The sequence below is a fragment of the Scleropages formosus genome, chromosome 12 (genome assembly GCF_900964775.1).
Source record: "Scleropages formosus chromosome 12, fSclFor1.1, whole genome shotgun sequence".
Taxonomy (NCBI): domain Eukaryota; kingdom Metazoa; phylum Chordata; class Actinopteri; order Osteoglossiformes; family Osteoglossidae; genus Scleropages; species Scleropages formosus.
Genome location: NC_041817.1, coordinates 24,896,443 through 24,923,306, shown reverse-complemented (window position 1 = coordinate 24,923,306; position 26,864 = coordinate 24,896,443). Strand labels below are relative to the sequence as shown.

At 48.0% G+C, this 26,864-nt stretch overlaps 1 protein-coding gene across 1 annotated transcript; it reads right to left on the bottom strand.

The window, feature by feature from the left end:
* Positions 1–13,348: 13,348 nt before the first annotated feature.
* Positions 13,349–24,815, bottom strand: iqcb1 (IQ motif containing B1). The gene is made up of 13 exons (XM_029256885.1): positions 24,398–24,815; positions 24,118–24,283; positions 23,241–23,361; positions 22,373–22,466; positions 20,820–20,919; positions 20,533–20,705; positions 19,608–19,717; positions 19,114–19,235; positions 18,203–18,345; positions 17,328–17,476; positions 15,733–15,864; positions 14,854–15,010; positions 13,349–13,647 (listed from the first exon to the last, which is right to left on the bottom strand). Exons 1-13 carry the CDS (start codon positions 24,513–24,515, stop codon positions 13,433–13,435), a joined length of 1,800 nt encoding a protein of 599 aa, XP_029112718.1. The 5' UTR covers positions 24,516–24,815; the 3' UTR covers positions 13,349–13,432.
* Positions 24,816–26,864: the final 2,049 nt, after the last annotated feature.

Sequence of the window (26,864 nt, the reverse complement as noted above, 5' to 3'; positions counted from 1 at the left end):
TGAGGTGTGTGCCAGGAGACCCGTCATATGGAGATGGGGGGTCCTTTGTAGGGGGGCACAGATAACAATGGGAGGCCGACGGGAGATACGGCGCCCGTGAGCACCTCGAGCATCCGGGCGGATGGGACTCCTCACGGTCCTCCGCACACCGGTAACATACACTGTGTATCACAGCGGGTCGCGTTCCAGTCACAGTCACACACTACAGACTTTCTTCGGGGGGGTTGGTGTGGATGCAACAGAGGTGTGTTCTTCAGGTTCTGCGCGGTTCACCGGGGCGTCTGACTGTAGGGCTTCATCAAGAGCAGAGTGTGTGCTTTTGTGTGTGTGTGTGTTTTGGAGGTTGTTCCTGATGAAAGAGGAAGGGAAGAGCCATTGATCAGCTGTCACCCCTGTTTACGGGGGGGAAACGACCGGCTGCTGGTTATAAACCCCAGAGGATGCTGATGGATGGCAGCTGACCCCCCCCCTCCCCCAGAGTCACTAGTCGCACAGCGGATGCAGCAGGTCACAAAGGAAACACACCGACCATTGTCCTCGATCCTTCGCAGACCCCCCGCGTCCCCGTGCGGTATGAGGGGCCCATGTAGGGGCCACATGTTTCCCTTCAATAATGTGCAGGACCTCGGGGGTCTCCGGGTGCGAGTCTGGGACCTATCCCCCCCTCCACGGCTCCAGTCCTTCTGTTGTGCCGCACGTGCCGTTAATATGGGGGGAGATGAGGGGGGCGCTGCTCTCCTACAAGTGCGTGAGATGATCGGTCTCTTTCCCCCAACTTCCCAGGATTCACAGCCACTCAGAGTCTGCATCTTCAGGCAAGGGCCCACCGCCCAGAAACTGGACTCCGCCGCTGGTTCTCTGCACACGTGAATGTTGTTCATCACCCCTGAGTAAGGTACTCACTGAGAACTGACAATAAAAATTACCCAACTCTGTAAATGGCTAAAATATACATATATGTATATCAAAATACATATATCATATATCAAAATACGCATATATTTGAAAGGGAGCATAAGTGTGTGTGTGTGTGTATATATTTGCACACACACACACACACACACACACACACACACACACACACACGTGCTGTCTGAAACCCCTTGTCCCGAGCAGGGTCGTGACAAACCAGAGCCTAACCTGGGAACACAGGGCATGAGGCTGGAGGGGACACAGCCAGGATGGGACGCCAATCCATTGCAAGGCACACCAAGCAGGACTTTGAACCCCAAACTCACCAAAGAGCAGACACCGGCCAAATCCGCTGCGCCACCATGCCCCCCCGTATGCATATGTATATACATACATTTATAAATTAAACATTGTAACCTGCATTTGACTAAACCATGGTTAATAATAATAATTTAAAAATTATTATTATTATTATTATTATTATTATTATTATTATTATTATTATATCAGAACCCTTTCTTATGCATTGACTATACACTGTGTGTGTGTTTGCACCCTCCTTCTTTTCTCCCCTGGACTTAGTGCACCTGTATCCTCTTAAAGCTGGAACAAAAGCTTTGCTTTCGGTGACCAGCAAAGTAAATCAATGTCTCATAAATGTTTAATGTGAGACCCTCCAGATGTGTCTACAATTCAGAAATATTTTACAGCCATAGTAACCATGTTTTACTGTGCCACATGTCGCAGGGCCACCCCAAACACGGTACATTACATCTGTTATTGTGATTCGAACCTGCGCGGGAGCGTCAGCCTGTGAGCCATGCACTTTGCCACTGTGTTCTCCAGTCCGGGGGAGATGCAATGACACGCGGTGGCCTTCGCCGTCCGCCGCCGTAGCGGCACCCGGTGCCACGTGAGCCCTGGCTGAGAACGCCTCTCCTTAACAACAGGGCACAGACCCGGAGGGGTTAGTCCAGCCAGCACCGTACGATACCCCGGTGCACCGCGGTGCACAACAACCAGCTGAGGTGTACCGTGACAGCCGACCCCAAAATGCCAAAGACGTCTCCATCTCACGGACCTCCAGGGAAGATGCCCATCGTGCTCTGATGCCCATCGCGACCGTGGTTGATTTCAATGCCAGTTAATTCCCCAGTAATTCATAATTACCAAATAAACACTATTAATACTCAAGTTAACACCATTAATACTGAAGGTCCAGCGATGAACGCACATCAGGCACGTCCTCCAACTTTTTATTCATTAAGTGTTCACGCCAACATAACTCACTCACATGGCTTCCTAGAGGGGTTTTCGGGGAAAACCAAAACATTTTCCGGAAAACAAAGAAAAAAAAAAAATCAACGTTTTCCCAATTTGCACAATATTGATAAGATCGCCATGCTGTCAGCAGTCACCCTCAGAACACATCTCCCTTTCATGTACGGAGGAACCGAGAGGAAACGCTGCGCTGCTCAACGGTAACTATAGCGATAGCAAACAGAGAAGGGCGCCGGTTGCCATGTGCTCACCTTTGTTGTTGCTATGGAGCGGTGGACATGTTCTAGAAGATCTCACTCATCGTGGCCACTCAGGCAGCTCTCCTTACTCCATGGATAAGAGGCAGCGTCTCCTGCTCCTCAGCAGCAGTGTGACTACGGCATGTGCGGCACGCGGGTGTGTGTGTGTGTGTGTGTGTGTGTGTGTGTGTGTGTGATCCAGCCCTCCCTGGCTATTGTTACCAGGGAGGCGTCCTCACTGAGCATGCCCCTCCGTCGGCATGGAGACCGGGGGAAGCAGGGACTCTCCCCACCCGCTTCGCTCCGCAAGGCCCCGGCTCCCGCTCCCTTCACCCCTTCCCCCGTCCGCCAGGAAGCCCTCAAGCGTGGTGCGGGAACCGGCTCACAGCTTCTCCGACTCCTCCGCACCCCTCCGGTCGTCAACATCAACCACGGGCACCTGCGATCTCTGTGTCTACAGCCGGAGGTGGGATTCGAACCTGCGACCTTCGGACCCGCGACAAACCCGTCCAGCCCGCCGGCTCCCTCTACTCGGCCTGTAGCGTAAGGCGCGGGAGTTTTCGTCTCTGCAGCCGAGCGCTCAGAACAAGTCCGGGTTTGGAGCGTCTTCGAAAATGTTCATCCTAAAATAGATCTGAAGGAGTACAAATGGAAGGGGGGGGGGCGTCGTGTTGCCCGAAGGAGGCCCCGTGCTTTGTTTGTTGCCTCCGACTCGAACCCGAGTTGCCCGTTAGCGCTGTTGAGTCGGGTTTTATACCCCCCGCAGGCGCTTTACTGCTGACGCTGCAACCCTGTGCCGATGAGACTTGCCGGGGGGTCGTCTGCTGCACCAACATTTCCATTCCATCAGCAAGCTATTCATTGTGGAGCCTTCTTCCCGCACCGCATCGATAAATAGCGGGCGTCTCATCGCCCTAAATATCTCTACGATACACTTCAGCAAATCCACTAATTAAGGCGATAACTGCCGGCTTATAAAATTTACCGAGATGAAGGAAAAACAGCTTCGTTTCCGTTCCATGACTGGACTCGCGATGGAAAAACTGTCAATTTTATTTCTGAACAAATTGATTGGAGCTTGAAAGCGAGAGTTGACCCCCAATGGGGTCATCGTGGGGATTTGCATTCCTCAGCTGACCTTTACATTTATTTATTTAGACACTTTTCTCCAAAGCGACTTCCAGTGAACTCTATGTAGTGTTATGAGCCCACACACCTTACTCACCGCGGTGACTTACACTGCTAGATACGCTACTGATACTGGGTCACTCATCCATACATCAGAGGAACACACACACTCTCTCTGTCACTCACACACTGTGGGGAACCTGAACGGCATGTCTTTGGACTGTGGGAGGAAACCGGAGCACTCAGATGAAACCCACACAGACAGAACATGCAAACTCCACACAGACTGAGCGGAGATTGAAGCAACATCCTCCTGCACCACCACTTGTTGTGCCACCCTTTACCAGGGTTTTACCTTTGCGCCCTAGAGTCTGTCCCGTGAATCAAGCGTCTGTCTACAGCATCTTGACACGGCGCAGAGACTGTCCCGACACCTCAGTCCATATCGGTCCAATCGGTGAAGCAGAGCCCTTAACAGGGGCACCTGGTGGCATTGTGCTTAGAGCTGCTGCCTTTGGACCCAAGTGTTGTGGGTTTCAATCTCCCTTTAAATAAGGTACTTACCCTAAATTGCTCCAGTAAAATTACCCAGCTGTATAAATGGGTAAATAATCCTAAATTGCTTTGGAGAAAATGTGATTTGTGTCTAATTATCAGAGTGCCAACGGTACCAATGGGTTAGTGGCCTTTATTGCACGTTTGTAAATAATTGATTGAATTCATGAGCTGCAGCAGAGCTGTTATTCTCAGGCCAACAAGTAATTCCGCCCCTTGCGTCGAGTGCGTGCGCAGCGCGGTGTCCGAGTCGTCTGCTCGGCCCACGATGGCGGTCACACGCCACTGGGGAGGTTCCTTCAAAGCTGGGGTTGAGGGCGAACCCCCACCCCCCACAATCCCCTGTCCGGGGAGCGCAGGCTTATTCCTTCTGCGCGCCATCAGTTGGGTCGACGCCCTCGCGTGTCACGGGCGGCACCAAGCAGGGGGGACGGGACGCGCCCAACGATATCGACAAGAGCCCCGCTGTGCTGAAGGACCCCGCGATGAAAATTTATGAGGGCTCCGCCAGCGCCTCAATGATTGATCACTCTGCACAAAGCGATCGCCGAATCACCGGCAGTTTCTTCTTCGTGGACAGAAAAGATCTTCTGCTGTAGGAGCAGAAAGGGTCGCGCCGAGCGTCCGGCGTGGACCAACGTCCCGCAAAGCGAGGCGGTGCAGTTCTTGGTTTTGTCCGCAGCCGTGTGGCCAGGGACAGGATTTCTCGTTCTCACAGAAGGGGTTGAAAGTGAACTAAAAGAAGAAGAGACTGTATTTGGGACGCCGCCGGGTCATTTGCATAGAATGATCTGGGTTCCGGCGCATGCGCCGCAGGGGGGCCAAAGCGGGACCTGAACTGTCATCCGTCAGCGGCGGCTGAAAGGCTGCCGACCGTCATCGGGAGACGAGTCGTTTTCTCAGCTGCTCTAGAAAGACGTGTAAAAGTTACCTGTGAAGGAAGCTCCTCTGAACAAACCTGAACAAGACAAAGAAATGGACACACCCACTCATGAATATGCATGATGGTGGCATTTCTACTGACACGTTCCACTTCTCCCTTTTTTCCTTCCTCTCTCGGCAGCTATTTTAGTGCCTTTTTCTTCTCTTTGTGTTACCGTGAGTGTGTTTTCTTGCGCCACTTTTTTAGAAGATTTTTAAAAAATTTATTTTGGTTGGCTGTTATTATTCAAGGCTTAGCCGGATCCTGCTCTCTGGTGGGTCTGGGGTTCGAGTCCCACTTGGGGAGCCTTGCGATGGACTGGCATCCCGTCCTGGGCGTGTCCCCTCCACCTCCGGCCTTACGCCCTGTGCTGCCGGGTTAAGGGAGGGGACACACCCAGGACGGGATGCCAGTTTCAAGACGGGACAAGCGGTTTCAGCCGATATGTGTGTGTGTGTGTGTGTGTGTGTGTGTGTGTGTGTTATTAGTCATCCATCCATCCAATTTCGATAACTGCTTGTCCTGAAGAGGGTCGTGGTGAACCAGAGCCTATCCCAGAAGCAATGAGCACAAGCCTGAGGGGGCACCCTGGATGGGACACCAATCCATTGCATAGTAAGTTATTATTATTATTATTATTATTATTATTATTATTATTATTATTATTATTAGCTGAAACATATGGCTATGACATTCCTCCCTGGACAGTTGTACCACTGGTGATGTAAATTTTGACTATGGCGTCACTTTTTCACGTGACCCCTCCGGTGCGAGGTGGGTCCTAGTTACCGCTGCCGTCTCGGAGCTCCTGAGGTTGGCTGGGGCGGGGGGGCTAGCGAGCGCTCATAACACACTCCTCTGGCATATGGTACATGGAATCACAGGCCATCTGCTGACCTCGTACAATCTAATCTGCAGAAACAGGCCCTCGTTTCCGTGCTCTGCCAGCGAAACACAGCCAAAGGACACAAGAACCAAATTACAGAGAAGTATTAGAGATGAGGGAGGGATGGAAAACCTTGTGACGGCGCACATGTCAGCAGAAGACGGAGAGACAGAGAGCCGCACCCAGACTTCCAGACGCCCGCGGGCCCACGGGAACGGAGAACTTCCGTCGCTCCGCGATGCTCATCCGCCTCAAAATAACAAAAAAAAAAAAAAAAAAAAAAAAATCATGACTGCTAAACTGCACGAAACACGTGAAATTAAGAAAATTTATTACAACACACATTTTCACCCAGGTGGATGCGGTGAAAACGGTGAATATTTAGAAAAAAAAGAAAAAGCAATTATGCCAATACAAACAAGGTAACTTCTGCGCGTGAGAGGAACCCGACGTTGCGACACTTTCGACAAACAGAACGACATTCAAAGTGGAAGAACGGGAGCGGTAAATAAACAATCGGCAGTACAAATAATACAGCGTATTAAAAGTATCGTGTGTTACATTAATATATAATGTATGGAAACAGCGCAGTGTAACTAGTTAGAGGGATGTGTGTGAGCATATGAGGGTATTTATATAATACGGACACAGGTGAAAACATAAATGGGGTAGCTGGTGACACATTAAATAATAATAATAATAATAATAATAATAATGAGAAGAAGAAGCAGAATGATTTCATTGCGGTCTTCATCCTGTTGTTACAGAATGGACTCTTCGTGTTACGAAATGTTGATCTGGGCAACCCTACATTATAAAGGCGCTTTTTGTCAGGTGCGGAAGACGACGGCTCCACGCGGCCATTTTTTTGCCGAACAAAAGGAGAGAGGACGGGCCGGGGAGAGGAACCTTCCACGCCATCCCGCTCGCTTAATCATAACAATAATTGTGTCATTTATTCAAACGAGACGCTCCTCCTTTTGAAGAGAGCCCGCAGGCGCTTATTACTTTCCTCGCTCCCTCTGCTCCCACAGATCGGTTTGGGAGGCCGCCGCTCTCGGGGCTACAGGAAGTAATGAAGAGGGATGCAGATGAGGGGGCTGGTGGAAATCCTGGCGGCGTCGCGGTACGAAGCGTGTCTCTCGGCTCCGCTTACCCCGGGAGAGAGAGAGGGGGCCGAGACTTGCCGATTCGGCTTGTTCGAACATAATTCGTGGAAGAAAACCCGAGATGTGGCACCCGACCTGAAGGCCAAATGGCACCTCATGGCACCTCATGGCACCTGCTCCTCTGAACCTCACACCAGGCAAAGGCTCGTCGGTTCGAACCCCGAGACGCCTCCGTCTAAAGAGCGCTCCTTTTAAACCCTTAATCACCTGATTCTTCTCACTGCCGCAACAGACCTAAGAGGGTTTTCTGAAGAGCTGGACCACGTGTCCAAACCAGCATCACAAACACGCATGTATTTATATCAGTCGCCTTATTAGTATTATTAGCATTATTAACCCTTGTGAATAACTAAATAGGACTAATTAACCTCAAAGTACCCCAAGGAAGTCCAGGTCTAGGGTTTTTGTTTTTTCAGTAATGACTGAGGTGTATTTCGGAAGCCTGGTGAGCACATTGAATACTTGAGGATAACTGTACAAAGGGAGTCAAGATGGTCTGTGGTCAGCGATGGAATATGGGAATATGAACATGTGGCCTCCAGGTTTGACTTGATGCCCCTGTCTGTAGCAGGCAGTGAAGGCAAAGTGCTTCAAGCATGAGCTTCCATCCATCCATCCATCCATCCATCCATCAGTAACTACCTGCCCAAAGGAGGGTTGCAGTGGTGCACAGTCCAGCCTGCAAACAGAAGGTGTGAAGCAGGGTACACCCTGGACGGGACGCCACTCCATTGCAAGGCCATCGCACACAACCAGCCTGAGGAAATTCCTCTAAGGTCCCAGGCGAAAGATTTGATGGTGGGAAAAAAAACAACCAAATAAATGAACAAATAAAATCTGTGCACGCCCCGGGGTTGAGCTAAATTTACGGTATCGTTGGTAAAGGTACACGTTTGGCTGGCTGTCCAATAGCAGCGAGCGGCCCCCAGCTGCACACCTGCCAATTCAACCCCCCTTAATTTGCATGAGGGCTCTCAGTGATGTGTACTGTCCACCTGCTGTCCTTTGCTGGCCCTCTCCTTACAAGGCTGGGGGGGCTTGTGTGTGTGTGTGTGTGTGTGTGGTGGGGGGGGGGGGTTGTGCTGCGGACACTGCAGCTCCCATACTTGCGTTACAGGCTGCATCCGTCTCCATCCAGCCGTCAGCGTGGTTTCACCGGACACCGTGGGTCGTTTATATTCTAGTCGTGTGAGCACAGGAGGAGGAGGAGGAGAAGGACACATCGCCGGGGACGGCCCAACGCACACCAAATGCTTCACCGTGCAAAACAAGGACTGCTCGGGACAGCGCTCTTCATAACCCTCGCTGATAAAAAATAAAAGTGTTTCATAAAAAAATAAGGGCACATTCCGCAGATCAAGGGCGACGTGTCGAATGAGCCGACGACCCGCCGCTCGCGATGAAGGACCTCCCCTTCGACGTCTCACCTTATAGGGAAGAGCAGCTTCTGTGTGTGTGTGCAAAAAGTGGAGAGAAAACACGCGTGCGCACGCACACGCACACACACACATATCCCTTGCTTCCTTTACAGCAGGAGCACTTAGGAGTTCAGATCACACACTCTATATTTTATGAAGCATTTCACATTTATACCATCTGCCGTTTTTACGGCCGATGGTTGTCTAAGCAATTCGGAAAGTCGGCCTGATGGATTTCCGCTCAAGACGACACCGAGCTCTGCTTACCGCGCGCCGACACTTCACTCATTCCCCTTACCGCCTCGGTGCAGGAGATAAATCGGAAATAAACCTCAGCAAGAACCAAAAATACCCCATTTCCATGAACCAAACGTCCACGGTGGGTCCAGAGACCATCCCGGTGTAAAGCAGGGTAAACAATGGACGGGACGCCAGTCCATCGCAGGGCAACCGCACACACGCGCTAAGAGTAATTTAGAGTCGCCGGTTCACCAGAAACATGTCTTCAGACTGTGGGAGGAAACCAGAGCATCCGGAAGGAACCCGCACGAACACGGCGAGAACGCGCGGCCTCCACGCAGACCGAGCCGGATTCGAACCCGTGCCCGAATCCGTACGGCTAAAGATTTTCACATATTTCCGCTGACACCGAGTCTATATAACATGATGCGTGACATTTTGAAAACAGCGCTAACGCCTCTCCCATAGCGTGTGTGTGTATGGAGGAGCAGCAGGAAAAAATATATGAGCAATGTTTCTCTTGGGAGAGTAATTTTGAAATTAATACCTCATTAAGTTCCTCGCTAAGCCTGTGTGCCAGGAAAGCGCAATGGCCCGATGACTCGGGAACGGTCATTAATTATATAGCGCGAGAGCGCCGCTCCCTGCCAACGGGCCGGCGGAGGAGAAGCGAGGAGCCCCGACCTGCCGAGGGTTTCCGCACCGACCGCATAACTAATGACCCCGTCTAATTAAGCAGAGTGCTGCTGACTCCAGTTACCCGGCGAGCGCAGATCATCCGCGGGACGGCGGCTCTATTAAATCCTGGCCATATCATGTGACCGAGGGCGAACGAACCGATCGGAGGCGTATCGGTCATTTCCGAGAACCGGGCGGCGCACGTCTCTCGCCCGAACCCTAGGAGCACCGCAGTTCCCTCCCCGCTTCCATCCAGTTCCGCACCAAACTGGTATCTCGTTCGAGTTTTTCCGCATTTTTCATAAAACCAGCACCAAACAGGCCGGGATTTGATAAGAGCTCGTTGCGGGACAACCGTGCAGCAGCCGGTCGCCTGGAATTAGCTCTCAAATTGGGACTAAAGTTATTTTGACTAAATTGCCCTAGGAGAGGGGCCGCGGTGGTGCAGCGGGTTTCGCCGAGTCCTGCTCTCCGGTGGGTCTGGGGTTCGAGTCCTGCTTGGGGTGCCTTGTGACGGACTGGCGTCCCGTCCTGGGTGCGTTCCTTCCCCCTCCAGCCTTGTGTCTTGTGGTGGTGGGTTAGGCTCTGGCTTGCTGCAACTCTGCTCGGGACAAGCGGTTTCAGCCACTGTGTGTGTGTGTGTGTGTGTGTGTCCTATGAGTAAAGAAGTGCACAAAAGGACAGTGTGCCTCTGGACTGAAAACATTTGCTTTATAGATATAAAATCCTGAGGGAGAGAAAAGAACCAGATCCTCCCCACCGGCTCCTAGACATTCCGGAATGTCAGCGTGGCCTTCGGCCGCGTCTCCGAGTGGCCCTGAGACGGGTAGCGGGGAATCTGTTCTCGTCGTAGAATGAGGGGACAGCAGACCAAGACTGGCCTTCCATACTTCACATTTTCATTTAAAATCACAGGCTGCTTCAACCCTAGCACATCAATCGATCGATCGATCGATAGTTAGATAGATTCATTAATGAAATAAAATAAAATAAAATAAATGGAATGGAATGGAATGGAAAACCCATTATTTTTAAGGACGCCAGTGAAAAATGTTGAGCACATGCATGCGTTGGACAGGACATGACCGCACAGGCTACATGTTTAACTGCGACCGTAAAAAACACTGTAAACGCCATAGAACTGCACACTGGCACAAGCAATAAGATGATTTAAAATGTCTCATAAAGAGAGGGACAAAATGTCGGAAAGGTGATGCTACACGTGTCCCGTTCCGGAGGAGACGTGGACGCTGTCAGCATCAGCTCCAGCGACCGGACATCTGCACAGTGCAGCGTGTCCTTCGAGGGCCCTGGAGGAGGACAGCGCAGTGAGTAAAACTTTCTTTTTTCCAAACCGCAAAAGTATCAAGTCGCTGCGATTCAAATTATGCTTTTTAAAACTCACATACATTTATTCAATACTGATGACCGCTTGGCCAGTGCAGGGTCACGATAGTCAAGAGCCTATCCTGGAAGCACAGAGCACCCCGGACGGGACGCCAGTCCATCACAGGACAATACACACTCATTGCGTTACACCCACATTCATTTACTCACACATGCTGCAGGCAACTTAGTGTCACTAGTTCACCTGAAACACACATGTCTGGACTGTGGGAGGAAACCAGAGCACCTGGAGAAAGCCCAAACACACACAGGGAAAACTCCCAACAGACTGAAACGGGATCGAACCCATAACCGAGGCACCAGCACCAGGGTACCAGGATGTATTCTGCCTCACGCCCCGTGTTTCCAGGATAGGCTCCGGACCATCACGACCCTACTCAGGACAACCAGTAACATTATATACAAAATACATTAATAATCTTATGCTGAAGGTGGCCGGTCACATACGTAAATTTAAAAAAAAAAAAAAATAAAGAAATAAAAACAAACGTATTCGGTAACACGAGCCACATTTCCGGATGAACGCGTTTGCGGTGCCTCTTGACAGCGGTGACGTGTGTACAATGGGCACCACGGTCACCATCCCGGTCTCCACACGCTCGGGATCCGGGTAGAGGTGAAAGAAGATCCAGCCGCGCTGAGGGCTCCCCCTCCCTAGTGAACATGACCTGCGCAGCCCAGCTATTAGTTTACCGCACGAGGGGGACTCGGCCGAGGGGACGCGGGGACGTCGAACCGTGACCTTGAGGGCGGGACGTTGGCTGCTTCACGCTCACACACCTTAGCAGTCAGCTCGTTGGACGTCAGGAGTCCAGCGGTCCCCAGGTCATTGATTGTCCTAACAAGCATGACAACGGCAGCCGCTAACGTAGCGGTTAATGCTACTGCCTTCAGATCCAAAGGTTATAGGTTTAAAACCCACCTCCAGCTGTAGTACCATTGAGTAAGGTACTTACCTTAAATTGCTCCAGTAAAACTACCCAGCTGTATAAATGGATAAATAGCTTAGAAAAGTGTTACATAACATCACACTGGAGAGAACCGTCAGCTACGTGAATCAATGCAAAGGCTCCGTCTTTGTTCTCCCCCCACAGAAGTGCAAATTTACACTGTGTTCACGAGCACAAAGGTGTTGGAGGACAGGCGCTGCGGCGCAGCTGCTCAATAATGAACGAGCGAGACATTGAGACGGGGCAGGTCGTACGCGGCCAGGGGTTCGAGATACACCTGCGAGTCCCTCCTGACAGCACAAGCCATTGTTTGACTTGCCGAAGCGTTCGCATGTATTTCCTCTACTCCTTTCTCTGCGCTGCCTTCCTATAGCTGCCTGGATCAAATTTAAGACCCTGGTTATGGCCTAAAAATGCATCAATAGAACTGCTCCCAGACATCCACAATACTTGACCATCCGCTACACCCCAACCAGACCGCTACGCTCTTCCACATCTGCCCGCTTAGTGGTCCCATGTACGAAAGGTAAAGCACGGAGGCTCTCGGTTCTGGCTCCTTTGCGGTGAAACGACCTCCCCCTGTCACTCAGAACTGCTGAATCTCTGTCCACATTTAAAAAGGGTCTGAAAACTCACCTCTTCCAGACTCACTTTGGCCATCATCTCTTAAATTCACGTAATGCGTAAATGTTCATGCACCATAACTGTAAGACGATGCCCAGAAAAACCTTTACATGGCTACTCCTGTAATGCAACATAAATGTTTATATATCTCAAAAATAAAAAATTATTACTAGGAAGGCGATCAGGAATCATTGATATTCGGTTAAAGTTTTATGCAGCTACTCGTGTGACGAACATTGATTCATATGGTGGAAAGAAACTAACCGTACTTAATCACACGTCTACAGCTCGGCCTCGTTCTCCTAATCTAATGAAAACATTGTATTTTCGGAGATGTACGCGGCCTTGGAAAAAAGCATCTGCTAAATTAAGAAATGTAATGTAAAAGTAACATTTCAGTCAATTTAAATATTAAAAATGAGGGCGATACTAATATTGGTTTCAAACTGATGCATGTCACGACGAACTTCAATTCCTTTGAAAATAATTTTTAAAAATACTTTGCAATTGACTTACATCGGCACGGTATTATGTACACGGAAAACTATGTGCAAGCTGTTTCAAACTGTAAAAATATGAAAGCAATGCATACTTTATCCTTGATTGCGGTGTTTAATCTTTCTTCATGTATTTGCATTGTGATATGTCTCCAGTGATGTTTTTCAATGTTTTTTGATATATGTAGTCTCGTTTGTGTAGTTTTCTGTGTTGTTCTTGTACAAAAAGCTGCCGAGACTCACGAGACCTAAGAGCGAATTAAACCGCAAACGCGATTCTTTCGAACGGTTCATAATTCATCAAACCTGCAGAAACAAGGGTGCATTCTAGCTACGGTGTTATATGTACAAAAAATAATGCTGCGACTCAGTAATAAGTTTCAGCACAAAAACCGAGGGACACATTTTAAAAAATATATTTATTTGATACATTTTTGCCTTGAACAAACACATAAAATCTTCTCCTTGAGCACAATTTATTGTAACATATTTGGAAACGATGACACTGACGAATCGACTGTCGCCTTCAACCGAAATACAAGCTTTCAAAGTTTTCTGCCAAATTTTCTGCCGGAACGGATTCGGGATCCTGGAATTCGTCACCCAGCCTTTTCCACCAGGGGTAGCGTGAAGCGTTAAGCAGTGCATTGTGGGACTGCCTGGCGCGGTACGCCACTGGGCCCGACCTGCTGAGGTAGAGGTCCGAATCCACTTCGGCGACGTCCTTCAGGGGAGGGGCATCTGACAAGAGAGGAGCAAAGCACAGCTGTTACAGCAACATTAATGTAACACGTATTTATCGAATACTGTTCGCGTAAATGTGACGGATTCTGATTGGACATGCTGAGGTTGGCTATCCAATCAGGTGCTGCCGGGAACAAGCGGTAACGAATACACACACACACACACACACACACATTTTCAGAACCGCTTGTCCCATACGGGGTCACGGGGAACCGGAGCCTACCCGGTAACACAGGGCGCAAGGCCGGAGGGGGAGGGGACACACCCAGGACGGGACGCCAGTCCGTCGCAAAGCACCCCAAGCGGGACTCGAACCCCAGACCCACCGGAGAGCAGGACTGTGGTTCAACCCACTGCGCCACCGCACCCCCGCTGCGGTAACGAATACTGACAGTAAAATCCAGGCAGAGCTCAGTGGAATTTATACAAAGCAAGACGGAATATGTCCTCGGTCCTGGTCCTCCCGCATGGCCCTGCGAGCGACCACACCGACCGCTTTGACAACGAGCAACATTGAACCGATACGCCCGAGGGTACGAGCTGCACGACTCGCAGCATGCATTAGCAGAGGGCTGCATCTGTGGCCTCAGGAAGCTGTTCATCGGCGACGCCGATCATTATTTCACTCCTCTCGACCCTTAATTCAAACTGAACAAAGTAAGGCCGGACCTCATTCGATTTAATCAACACTCATTTCACTGGAGAAACGCTAATTGTTCAGTTGAAACAGACCACCGATTGAGTACAAGACAGAAAAGTCAACCCCCCACACGGCTTCAAAAACACAAATCGGATTTCAAAATTAAAATGAACTGATGTGTGGATGAGAGACCCAGTGTAAGCAGCGTATGCAGCACTGTAAGTCACCACGGCGAATTAGGTGTTTGGGCTGATAACACTACATAGGGTTCACTGGAAGTTGCTTTAGCGAGAAGTGTCTGCTAAATAAATAAATGTAAATGTATATAATTAATTGATGGATCAATCAGTCAGTCAATCTCGGAAATGAAAAACTTAAAAGCCGACATGTTTGAACATTATTTACAATGCGTACAAATAATGTAAAACGTCAGGCCGCTGAAAAAACATGGTAAACTGAAAGACCAGCTAAATGGAAAAAAAAAAAAACCAAGGAAATACATAAAAAAGTACTGAAACTCGGTGACTAAGGACCGGGGAGACGCGCTGCTCGGGGCTCCTTACTCGTGAGCAGCTCGATGTCCGTGTTGATTTGGGCCAGGAGGGCCTGCCCGTGGTGCTCGGCCCTGCGCTCCACCTCCCTCCCCATCAGGTACTGCCGCAGCATCTCCTGGGTTCGGCGGTGGAGCTCCCGGCAGCGCTCCGGCGACATGGGGCCGCCCTGGTGGACAGAAGGGGGCGCCATCACTGCAAGCACGTGTACTTACATTTACTAGTGTAAATGGTAATTTCGAGGTAGAATGGACCATTGGATGTGCCTGGGAAATAGGACCGGAGAGGTACTGTACCCATCACTGCAGGTAGATGCAAAATTCACTGGGAATGATGTGTCATGTATTATATTACTGTGTAATACTGGTATGTAATGTATCTAATGTCATATTACCCCCAGTCTGCTCTGGGAATATAATAAATGCTTATTATATTAGATTTTTCTCTGTAATAATTGCACTGATTTCAGCCCTGTGCACAGATAAATATTACAAAGAAACTGTTCAGATTAGGTAGCTCATACGCCACTATAAATAATTAATTACGCTTATTAATTACTATTATTAATTATTAACGCCAGTTCTTTTGTCTCTACAGGCTCTCCTTACTGCAGCAGCAGGTGGTACAGCAGTCAGGGCCACTGCACCTTAACTCAGAGGCTGCGGGTTTGAACCCCACCTCCTACCATGCTGCCCTTCATCCAGGTACTTACTGTACAATTACCCAGGTGTGTAAACAGGGACAACGGTGTAAGTCACTCTGGAGAAATGAACTGTTGAGAACTAATATTAACATGTTTCACAGTGTGGCGATCATGTTTGAAAGAGTCTTCATAAGAGAAGAGGGGCAACAGGACTGACAGGAAAGGCCGGGAGGTGTGGTGCCACTTACGGGGTGCCGAGCCATGTGCTCCTCCACCTGCTTCATGAGCTCCGCTCTCCGCGCATCGGTGAGACCCTTGGGTCCCCTCCAGGGAGACAGTGTGCTTTGCAAAATCCTCCTGCGCTTCAGGAACTGCAGGACCTGGGTGAAGCAAGCAGACACACACACACCTAATGTAAACATTAAAGTGAACGAGTACAATCCTGCTCAGGGGTGGCACTGGTGCCTTGCAGCCCCTGGGCTTTGGGTTGGAACCCAGCTCAGCCTGTGTGCCATTTCCGTGTTCTCCCTACGTTTGTGTGGGCTTCCTCCGGGCGCTCTGGTTTCCTCCCACAGTCAAAAGGCCTGTTGCAGGTGATCTGGTGACTAAATCACCCACTGTGTGTGTTGCATTACTGTCTTCAATAAATGGGTGAATGACTGTAGGGAGTTTAGTGTGAAGCACTGCAAGTCATTTTGCTCAAAAGCTTCAGCAAAATGCCAGATAATAATAATATGCCGTAGAGCTGATTTAACGTGGACGGCGTGGTCCGAACTTTCGTTCCGCGTTGTATCAAGTTGCCCCCTTTGATGAGGGTTGAACAAAGTTTGACTCGAGTTGGCTGCTGGCAGAAGATGAACATCGGTAAAGGTAACGGTCCGCACACACGTGTGCGAACGAAAACAAGTGACACACAGACACTGTCTGAAACCGCTTGTCCCAAGTGGGGTTGCGGCAAGCCGGAGCCTGACCCGGCAACATGGGACATAAGGCTGGAGGGGGAGGGGACACACCCTGGACGGGATGCCAGTCCCTCACGAGGCACCCCAAGCAGGACTCGACCCCGGACCCACCAGACAGCAGGCCCAGGCCAAACCTACCGCGCTACTGCACCTCCATACTAGCGACACGTCGCAGTGTAAATACTCTGCAATTACTAACAACACTGAATAAAGTGCAGTTGAACAATTTGTGTTTTCACTGATGAATCACAATGAACCAGTTTCCACGTGTGAGAAGTTCTCTAACATTAAATGCTATTATTGCATTAATTATTGAATTAATAATAGCACGCTACGACAAACACGTTTTATTCGGCCGATTTCACTAATTAGCCACATCTTCAAAGCGACATGTTTTGCAACAAGATAGCGAAGCGAAATCAAAAGATCGGGGAAAACAAAGAAGTTTTCGCAACATTGTTGCTTTGACGGTCTCCGTAAATTAGTCTCCCAAAATGTGAGCAAATTAACGCCGCTCTGCTTTGGAGCAAAGAGCGCAAAGTTACAGCAAAAAAAAAAAAAAACAGCCAAAATAAAAGGCTTTACAACATGAGGTTTTTCACAAAATGTCAACATTGTATATTACATGACTTTACCTTTCGACTTTGGGAAGCGTGTCTGGGGACCACCCAGATTTGAAACGTGGAAAGGGAGCGATCGAAAAATTTGAGGTCCGAGCTCCGACCCGTTATATGCATCATGCGTTGTGTAATAATAATAACAACAATGCAATAGTTAAATAAAAATCCCAACTTAAAGCAGTTTCTTTCAGCTGCTGAGGTCACCGACGGGTCGCTCCGGCCCACGGACGCGCTTCTCACGGCACCGACGACGGGACCTACGGCTCTCTGGATGGTGACCGCCGCCTTGAACTGCCCGAGCGCCTCCTTCTGCTGCTGGAAGCTCCTCCTCTCTCTGTGGCCCCTCCACACCTTCTGGATGATCACTGCAGCTCTGCTCTCCACTTCGGCCAAATACTTGTCCACTTGGCCTGAGGGTGGGGAGGGGGACTCCTGGTCACACGCATAAGAGCCATAGGAGAGCTCCACGTGCGGCAGAACGGTTAGAGCTGGAGCTGTCGGACCCAAAGGTTGCGGGTTCAAATCCCACCACCTTCATCAACATACTTTGAGCGTTTACGGTAAAAATTTCCCAGCTGTACATACAAACCAAACATTAGAAATCTCTTTAGAGAAAATAGTAATTGCTGGATTAATTAATAAGTCATTTTTAAAAATGTTCTTCATCTGGCTGATTATTTTGGATCAAACACGTGAGCAGAGGACTTTGCACTGTTTCAGTTATGGAAAAATTTTTAAAGAAATCAAAAAAAAATGTCTGATTTGGTGGTTTTCCGCAAGAAAAACGTGAATTTTCTCGATATTTTGCTCAAAGACTGAACGGTAAAGCTCAATTAATTAGTGCTAAAAGTCATTTAATTCAGAAGAGTAAACGTCACCACACCACGCGGACACGGAGAGGGGTTCTCGCGCTGCAAATACGACCGGAGAAGAACCGGCGGACAGGAAATGGACACATTTACACTCATTTGTTCATCCGACACTTTTCTACAAAGCGACTTACAGCATTAAGCTGCTTACACCGACTTAGCCGTTTACGCAGCAGGGTAACCTTTACCGCAACATTATTGACATCCAGGGTGTGTGTACGCTGTCATCCTGCCCCCCTCTGTAGAAGGGGGGAGGGAGGCTCTTACCCGCAGGCACTATCTCCAGCAGGTACAGCTGGCGCTGGTGGAACTCACGCAGGGCCCTCTGTCTGCGCAGTCGCACCTGCAGCCGCAGCTCCTCCTCTGCCTTTTTCCTCTGCGACTGCAGCTCCTCCCTTCGTTTCTTCTCACTAGACACACACACACACACACACACACACACACACACACACACACACACCAAAAGGTTAACATGTTTCTGTGAGCTCCCACATCAACCCACAAGCTGTGTGTAGACATTTCCTAGAACAGAGAATAAACACAACCCAAAAATAGTCTGACACCGGACGTTGTGTTTGTTTTACACACACACTGGTGGTCCTCCCTTCACAGCGGGGGCTCCCATCCAACAATCACGTCTTAAGTCAAAAATCATGAACCATAAGGATATAAACAATTAACATGCATAAACGCTACATTGTGCAACCGGCCTTTCTTATATTATTTCAGTATTTGCACGAATTATTCATGCTAAAATAATAAGAACGCAGAATAACATTAATAATAACAAAATGTTACAAAGTTCTTAGTTATGTCGATTTTTGTGTTACTACGATTAAAATTTACTGATTGCAAAAATACCACTAGTTCTCACTAGTCTCGGACAATGTCAATAAAAAGCAAATTAAAACTCAATAAGAATCGCAAACAAAACTTGTAAGTAACACAATGTTTCCGTAAATAAAACGTCAGTGAGAAATACGGTGTCTCAGCCAGCCGGTGTCATAATTACAGTGCAGTACAGACCCACACACTTGGACCCGAAAATAATATACTAGGCGGATGGAACGGGCCTCATAAGCCATGTGTCTTATGTCGAGGACCAGCTGTATAAGGCACAAAATGCAAAGACCTACAACCCACAGATGCTTCTCGGGCATTTTCCAGTTTGCGTTTACCGGAAGCTTCTCTGTAACGTGCTCACAGCTCTGGGGAGCATCTTCATCCTCCTCCTGATCAGGAAGGCCCTCCATGCTGCCTGTATCACACAGGCTGCTTTGACTTCCCTCGCGGCCGAGTCCTTGGTGCACGAACAGAGGATAAATTTTTGGGTCAAATGTCCAACACATTTACATTTACTCATTTCGCTGATGCCTTTTCCAAAGCGACTTACAGTGTTAAGGTGCTTACAATTATTTACCCATTTATACAGCTGGGTAATTTTACCGCCGCAATTTAGGATATGTACCTTGCTCAAGGGTACTACAGCGGGAGGTGGACATCAAACCAAAGTGCGGGGGATGGGGGGAGGGGGTGGTCCAAAGGCAGCAGCTCTAACCATTACGTTGCCAGCTGTGTATAACAAGTCCGGTCAGATCCAGAACGCGGTACAGCACCGTTGTCGCTGCGCCACCCTCCGAACATGCGGTGCTGTACTCTTCACGCAACTGACCTGAGATGCTCCCTGAGATGGAGCTTCAGAGTACAGCAGGTCCAACAGCTGCTCCACCACGGCGTCAAAGCCCTTTCCGCGCCAGTCCGTCTTCAACAAGGCGTCCAGACCTGCGGCAAGACCACGTCACAGCCCGGAGGTACCTCATCAGTATGGTAAATGAAAGGTAAAGAAAGTCCCCTGTCCATCTTACCCAAAAACACGGGTGCGTGTACACGGTGCTGCTGCGTGCAAACACTCGACGCTCGTTTACTTGAAGCCTCCGGGGAACGGCAGCTTTACGTATACGTGGATATTGTACTTTCTGACCAAATGAAGTATTCGTAAAAACCGCATTTTCAGAAACGCCAGATTTCACCCATCGGTCCGGGAACATTTTGACCCCCCCTTGCGGCTGATGTGATACGGACATACAGGAATGGATTTTATTATTAATAATCACAGTGGGACGGGGGCGCAGTGGGTTAGACCATAGTCCTGCTCTCTGGTGGGTCTGGGGTTCGAGTCCCGCTTGGGGTGCCTTGCGACGGACTGGCGTCCCGTCCTGGGTGTGTCCCCTCCCCCTCCGGCCTTACGCCCTGTGTTACCGGGTAGGCTCCGGTTCCCCCGCGACCCTGTATGGGACAAGCGGTTCTGAAAATGTGTGTGTGTGTGTGTGTAATCACAGTGGAAGCTTCTAGCACTCTGCAGGAAATAGACTATGAAGGGTTGCAGGTTTGAACTCCACCTCCCGCTGTAGTACCTTATCAGTATGCTGACTCTGCAGTCCGAATGGGTAAATCGGTGTAAGTAGCTCAGGGTACAAACCCGACACGGTAAGCCGCCATGGAGGAAAGTGTCCGAAAAATGAATAGATGTAAATGGAAGGTTAACTTTCGGTACTTCGACAAGAGTTGCAGTCCCAACAAGCGGCGCACTGACGAACCGCGGTATTTGCGGGGGATGGAGCGAGCGATGGAGCTGTGGCTCTTCGCCACGAGTAGCAGCGTCCTGGCAGCGCCGCCGCCGAGCACCGCGCTGGATCCGCAGCCCAGCTTGTAGACGATGTCGTCCAGAATTCCCTCAAGAACCACGGGCCTTATTTCGGTTAAGAACGCGCTGAGGGGGGAGTGGGGGTGGGGGTGGGGGTGGGGGTGCGACACACACTTCTCAAACTGCGTTCAACTTCTCAGTTAGAGCACAGCAAGCGCTTGAAACGAAGTGAGTCCGTACCTGTTTGACCCGACAAGGTTTTGTAGGAATGAGAACAAAACTCCGCCCACGTCCTCGTTTTCCGAGAGCTGAATCTTCTGGTAGTGTTTCGACTGGAGAACTAACGCAGGGAGGACAATCGTCTTATTTACGTTACATTTAGACCGCTTCACTTAGCAGACACTTTCTCCAAAGTGACTTATGCTGTTAATCTACTTGAAAGTATTTAGGGCAAATCTCCACTGGAGCAAATTAGGGTAAGTACCTTGCTCCAGGGTACTGCGGCTGAAGTTCGAAATCGAACCTGCGACCTTTGGGTCCAAAGACAGCAGCTCTAACCACGGCACAACCAGGTGCCCCTTCGTTTATAAAATAACCCCAAGTGAGACTGGGGAGGGATCAACTCAACCGATGTTAAACTGCAAAAAAGATCTCTCGAATCTCACTACGCAATAATTTATTTTTCAATTATAATTAATTACTTTGCATTACAACAACACTTGTGTGCGAAGTGATTATTTCATTAGGTCTTTTTTAATTTAATCGATCAAGAGTGTCTGTTTAGTGTAATGTATATTGGTGTCGTGTATATGAAATATTTGAATAAAGTGTTTTAAAATGAAAATAATGTTTTAAAAAATAATTAAAAATAAATCAGTATTTAACAAAAGCTCTTATGTTGATTGACATTGTCCGATACCTGATATTGTGCTTGTTGTACACACACACCGGCGATCCTCCCTTTACAGCGAGGCTCCGATATAACAACTGTCTTAAGTCAAAAATCATGAATCTTAAGGATATAAAAAAATTAATACGCACGAATGCTACATTGTGTAATAGGCCTTTCTCGTATTATTGCAGTATTTCCACAAATTATGCATGTTAAAATAGCAAGAACGTAGAATATTAATAACACATTGTTACAAAAGTTCTTAATTTTGTCTATTTTTGCACTGATTACAAAAACACCACTAGTTCTTCTATAGTGTCACTTTTAGTTCGATACTTTACAGCCACCGGAAGATTCTAGAAGGCACCACAACATTATATTATAGACAACATCCAATCCTGAAAGGTACTGGAATATTTGGTGGTTGGAATCTGTTGTCAAAATTTGCAAATTTTAAGTATGTGGAATATTCATCTAAAAACTGACAAATATTACAAACTAACGCCAGATGTGTGATTACACTAACAAAACTAAATGGACAATTCAGATATTGGTAGCATAATAGTTAGAACTGTTGCCTTCAACCCCAAAGGTCACAGGTTCGAATCCCACCTCCAGCTGTAGTATCTTTGAACAAGGCACTTACTCTAAAATTGCTCCAGTAAAAACTACCCAGCTGTCTAAATGGGTAAATAATTATAAGTTACTTAACATAATACGTCGCTTTGGGAAAACAATGTCAGCTAAATGGGGGGAGAGGATCTACATAATAAAATGTTTGCTGCATTGCGTAATTCAATAATATTTCTCCGTTGTGAGGTGTGACCAATACAGACAAAATGTTTCACAGCTGCTCCTTATTCCTCAATGAAGTCCACTGGTTTGAGGACTCAAATCTCACCGTGTGGAATTAACTGACTGTGTCCCTTCAGAAGCCAACAAATGGAATCGAAGATTTTTCGAAACTGACGAATCTTCTGAGCGTCATCCTTTGTCTTGAAGAGACCAGAAAAAAAGAAAAAATAGTTAGTCGCCTCATCACCCCGCAGTAGTACTACAGTCATCGGCCGGTTAACGCCATATGAGCTCAGTGACGGTGCACTTCGACAACCGTGACCGGTTCATTTACATTTCATTCATTTAGTTAATGCTTTTCTCCAAAGCGATTTACAGTATTAGTCTACCTAGACTTATCTACCCATTTATACAGCGTAAATAATAGTCAATGGGAGTGCAAACCTAATTATACTTTATTTCAACTTTTTAATTTTTTTATTTTAATTTCAACACACACACACACACACACACACACACACACACACAGTTTCAGAACCACTTGTCCCATACGGGGTCACGGTGAACCGGAGCCTACCCGGCAACACACAGGGCGTAAGGCCGGAGGGGGAGGGGACACACCCAGGACGGGACGCCAGTCCGTCACAAGGCACCCCAAGCGGGACTCGAACCCCAGACCCACTAGAGAGCAGGACTGCGGTCCAACCCACTGCGCCACCGCACCCCCCTTCTAATTTCAACACATGTATGCTAAAATAACTGTGCATGGCCCTTTCCCAGCTGTTGAACTAAAACGGTCCCCATCATAGGACCTCACCGGAGGGCGCGCTGACCCCGCGCCGCGGTTTGTGGACAAGTGCGGGTTCCCGACAGCGCTTTGGGTCCAAACCCTGACACGAAAGGTGCAATGAATGTACCTACTTCCAAGCAGAAAGTTATGAGAAAATAAGCATTATTTTAGTAGTGTTAAATACCTCCACTACTCTTTCCATTACACGTGTTGCCAAGAAGGTCATATTCTCAGCAACGGATTGAAGAAGCTGGCTATGAATTATCGCCGCACTGGTTACTGGATCAACGCCAACACAGCAAGCGCTGCAAAAGGGAAAAGATTAAAACGTAAATCATTAAAGACCAACTAGGAAACCACTCGTCTGTATTTTATAATAATTTAGAAACTTTTTACAGCCATTGGCACCATGTTTTAAACTTGCATTTACTCATTTAGCTGATGTTTTTCCACTTACAATTATTTACCCATTTATTCACCTGGGTAATTTTTTTTATTGGAGCAATTTTGCACAAGTACCTTGCTCAAGAATAGTACAGCTGGGATCTGAACCGGAAACCTATGGCAGTAGCACTAACCACTCTGCTACCAGCTGCAAACATGTTCATATACAATTCAAGTAGTTCAAGCTAAATTAAAACTTTAATATGACTTTTTATAACTGAAAATAGACAGCTTGCTAGTTGATCAACTTGCACAACATCTGTAATTTTACTTTAGTGTACAGCAAACTAATATACACACCTGAGTCAGGTTACCCCACCCCACACCAACCCATTACCCATAACCACACTAAGGAAGATCCTACACACAGTGGAAAACTGTGGAACTGAGTGGGATGAAGGCGACCTCACACTCCATCTCTTTTCGCAAAACAGATAAGAAAAAGGCAATGAAAAGTAGAGAAAATGTTAAGTGTTCGTATCTACGAAAGTTCGTAACTCGAACCGTCGCAACACGAGCAGCCAGTCAACAGCTGAGAACTCCAGTGACGTAACAGAGGACCGAGTGTGGTGAAATGACATTCTTCCCCCCCATCTCGTCCCCCCGATTTACCCTACCTCAACACGTCCGCCAGGTGCGCGGCGGTGTGAAGCCCCCCCTCCACGTGCGCGTACTCGAACCTGAGCGCATCCGAGCAGTACTGGAGCACACCGCTCGTGAACAGGTCGCGTTTGAACCTCTCCAGCGCTCGGCTGCCCTGCACAGACCTCCTGTCCAGCGCGTCTGCAACACGGAGAGACACACGGAGCCGCGGTTGCAAGCGCGCTGGGAGACACGTCACGTGCCGTGGCGGGAAACGCGCGGCGAAGCCACGACTCGAGCCGCCTCGCTCCGTACCTGTTAGCTTAAGCAGAAGCTCCGGCACTTCGGCTTCATGATTTGTACTCTCAATGTGAGGGAGCAGCGCTCGGAGGCTGGGGTCCACATCTCCGCCGCCCCCTTTCGAAGACGTCATCTAACAGTTACTAACAACCCTTAAAAAATTAAATTTGTAAACGCGAAATCTTCTGTGTGTGCTACCGCTAGCTAGCCAGAGGCTAACATGACGACAACTTGGTGCCGCAGCTCGGGACCGGAAACGCAAATTAAAGACCACCAGGGTGCCCCTTTTTAATTGTATTGTGCTCTGCTCTGAAGCGAGACTGTTACGGAATCCCTTCACAGTTGCAAAGTGTTTCCCGGATCAAACGAATCGAATGTTCGTCAAACACAGGCAACAGCGCGCCGCTTCAAGCAGCGCCGCCGACATTGTGGGAAGCTGCTGGTTTCCACGGCAACGTGACGTAATCAGATGGCGACGCCGTCGCGCGTCCCGCTACTCTGACAGAACGGACCGTCGCTCGGTCGGTTTGAGGCGCCGTTCGCTTCTCCCACTTCAGTCAGTGTAAATGTTCATCATCGCAAGGACAACAACTGCTAACCAAATTTCATATCCTTTAATGCTAATTATAAAAAAACTGACTTTACAGCACTCGCATGAAATCAAACACTTAAGTTATTACTATCCAGGGTTACGAACTGTAACACTGCAAGTCTTTCAATATTTTCATCTAACTTGTAATCTGTAATTGTACTCCCCTGGCTTTGTGTATTTTTGTATTGTATTCGTTACTTGTACTGATTTATCTTTATTATTATCATTATTATTGTGAGTGCACGCTGTGAAGTGGGTCAACATCGCCCTCTTGAGGTCAAGTTTAATAAACGCTTTACCTGTTGCGGTATCGCTGTGACAATGACTACAGCAATTGTTTGAAATTAGTAATTTGTACGAAAACATGTTTTGTGTTTAAATTATGTATCTGCTTTAGATGCACGTGATATATGTAAAATGTAAATTATATACATAATTATATTGTAACGACCCGCGTTACTGGTTTTGTGTAAATAGTTGCATTCTGGGAAATCTGTAAATAATGTGTGGAACCACTGGGGAAACGTCGGGGGGGAATGGTGGGTTGACTGTGGCTGCCAGGGTCCTGAGGGAAGAGCTTGGGGTTGTTAAGCAAGCTAGGAAAGCTGGCTGTCAGCGCAGATTCTGAAAAAAAGCGAAGTTCTCGTACTGAGAGCGTTATTTTTGGGGTGCTGTGATTAGAATTGTTGTTATATATAGTTATTATTGGAATAAGTCGTTCGTTATGAGCGCTACATCCGTATTCGCTCTATCCAAATGCGGCGCTACTACGTGCCGCAATATGTAACTATCATAGATAAATTATCCAACCACTTTGTAATTTATTTCTTATATATTTACTTTTTTGTATTTATACTACTATTTATACTCCCGTGTTTGTATTTTCTCTAAATAGGTTATTTTATTTTGTCTGTAATTCTGTGTCAGCTGTTTGTTTGTCTGTAAATACTGGATGCACCTAGAACCACAGCAAATTGCTTGTGTGCGTCAACACACTGGCCAATGAAAATCTCATTCTGATTCCAATAAAACTCATTCTGATAATTATATATAGAAGTCTTAGGCACTTAGGTGTTTCACAAAAATATTTGTTTTAGACGGTTCTTTAATGTCTTTTGCATTAGTTTCAATGGGAAAAAGCATATTTTAGATTTCCAAGCATTCCTTTTGTAAAAAGGTACAGTATTACAGTAAAAGTTTTGTATGTCGTTAAAGAAATAAAGCACACACACACACACACACAGTCTGAAACCACTTATCCCAAGCGGGGTCGCGGCGAACCGGAACCTAACCTGGCAAAACAGGGCATAAGGCTGGAGGGGGAGGGGACACACCCAGGACGGGATGCCAGTCCACCGCAAGGCACCCCAAGCAGGACTTGAACCCCAGACCCACCAGAGAGCAGGACCCAGCCAAACCCGCTGTGCCACTACACCCCTCCAAAGGAAATAAAACAAAACAATAATAAAAAGAAAATAGGAAAAGCAGTGACGGGAGGACAAACCATAAGATTACAGCTCCCAAAATTTCACAGGATAATATGTAACATGGGAGTATCAGGATAACTGTGCCAGACAAGCTATAATACACACTCTCTTAGCTTCCTGAAAGCTATCCAGGTTTAAAAAATTACTAAATGCAGCAAAGTCCACGAGGTTGTACTGCTTACTTGTACTTTTAATGCATCATTAAGCCGAGAAGTGCTGCTATGGTGGTAACTGAATGGTAATTTGTTACAATATTTTTGGAGTACTAAATAACACACAGGTGATTCCCAAATAAAATGCATTGGGCTAGTTAGTTTTCACAGAGTTTAAATTACCTGGAAAGTATGGCTCTGGACACCTTGGTACAAACGTGGGTTGGTCAGACCCTTTTTATAGATCCTCT

What these genes read in the sequence shown, in the direction of transcription:
- iqcb1 (XM_029256885.1), bottom strand. Translation starts at nt 24,515, where the DNA reads ATGACGTCTTCGAAAGGGGGCGGCGGAGATGTGGACCCCAGCCTCCGA. An exon ending in CACCTGGCGGACGTGTTGAG is followed by an intron (nt 23,362 to 24,117) that starts GTAGGGTAAATC and finishes TCCCTTTTGCAG; the next exon opens with CGCTTGCTGTGTTGGCGTTG. An exon ending in CAGTCAGTTAATTCCACACG is followed by an intron (nt 20,920 to 22,372) that starts GTGAGATTTGAG and finishes TCCCTGCGTTAG; the next exon opens with TTCTCCAGTCGAAACACTAC.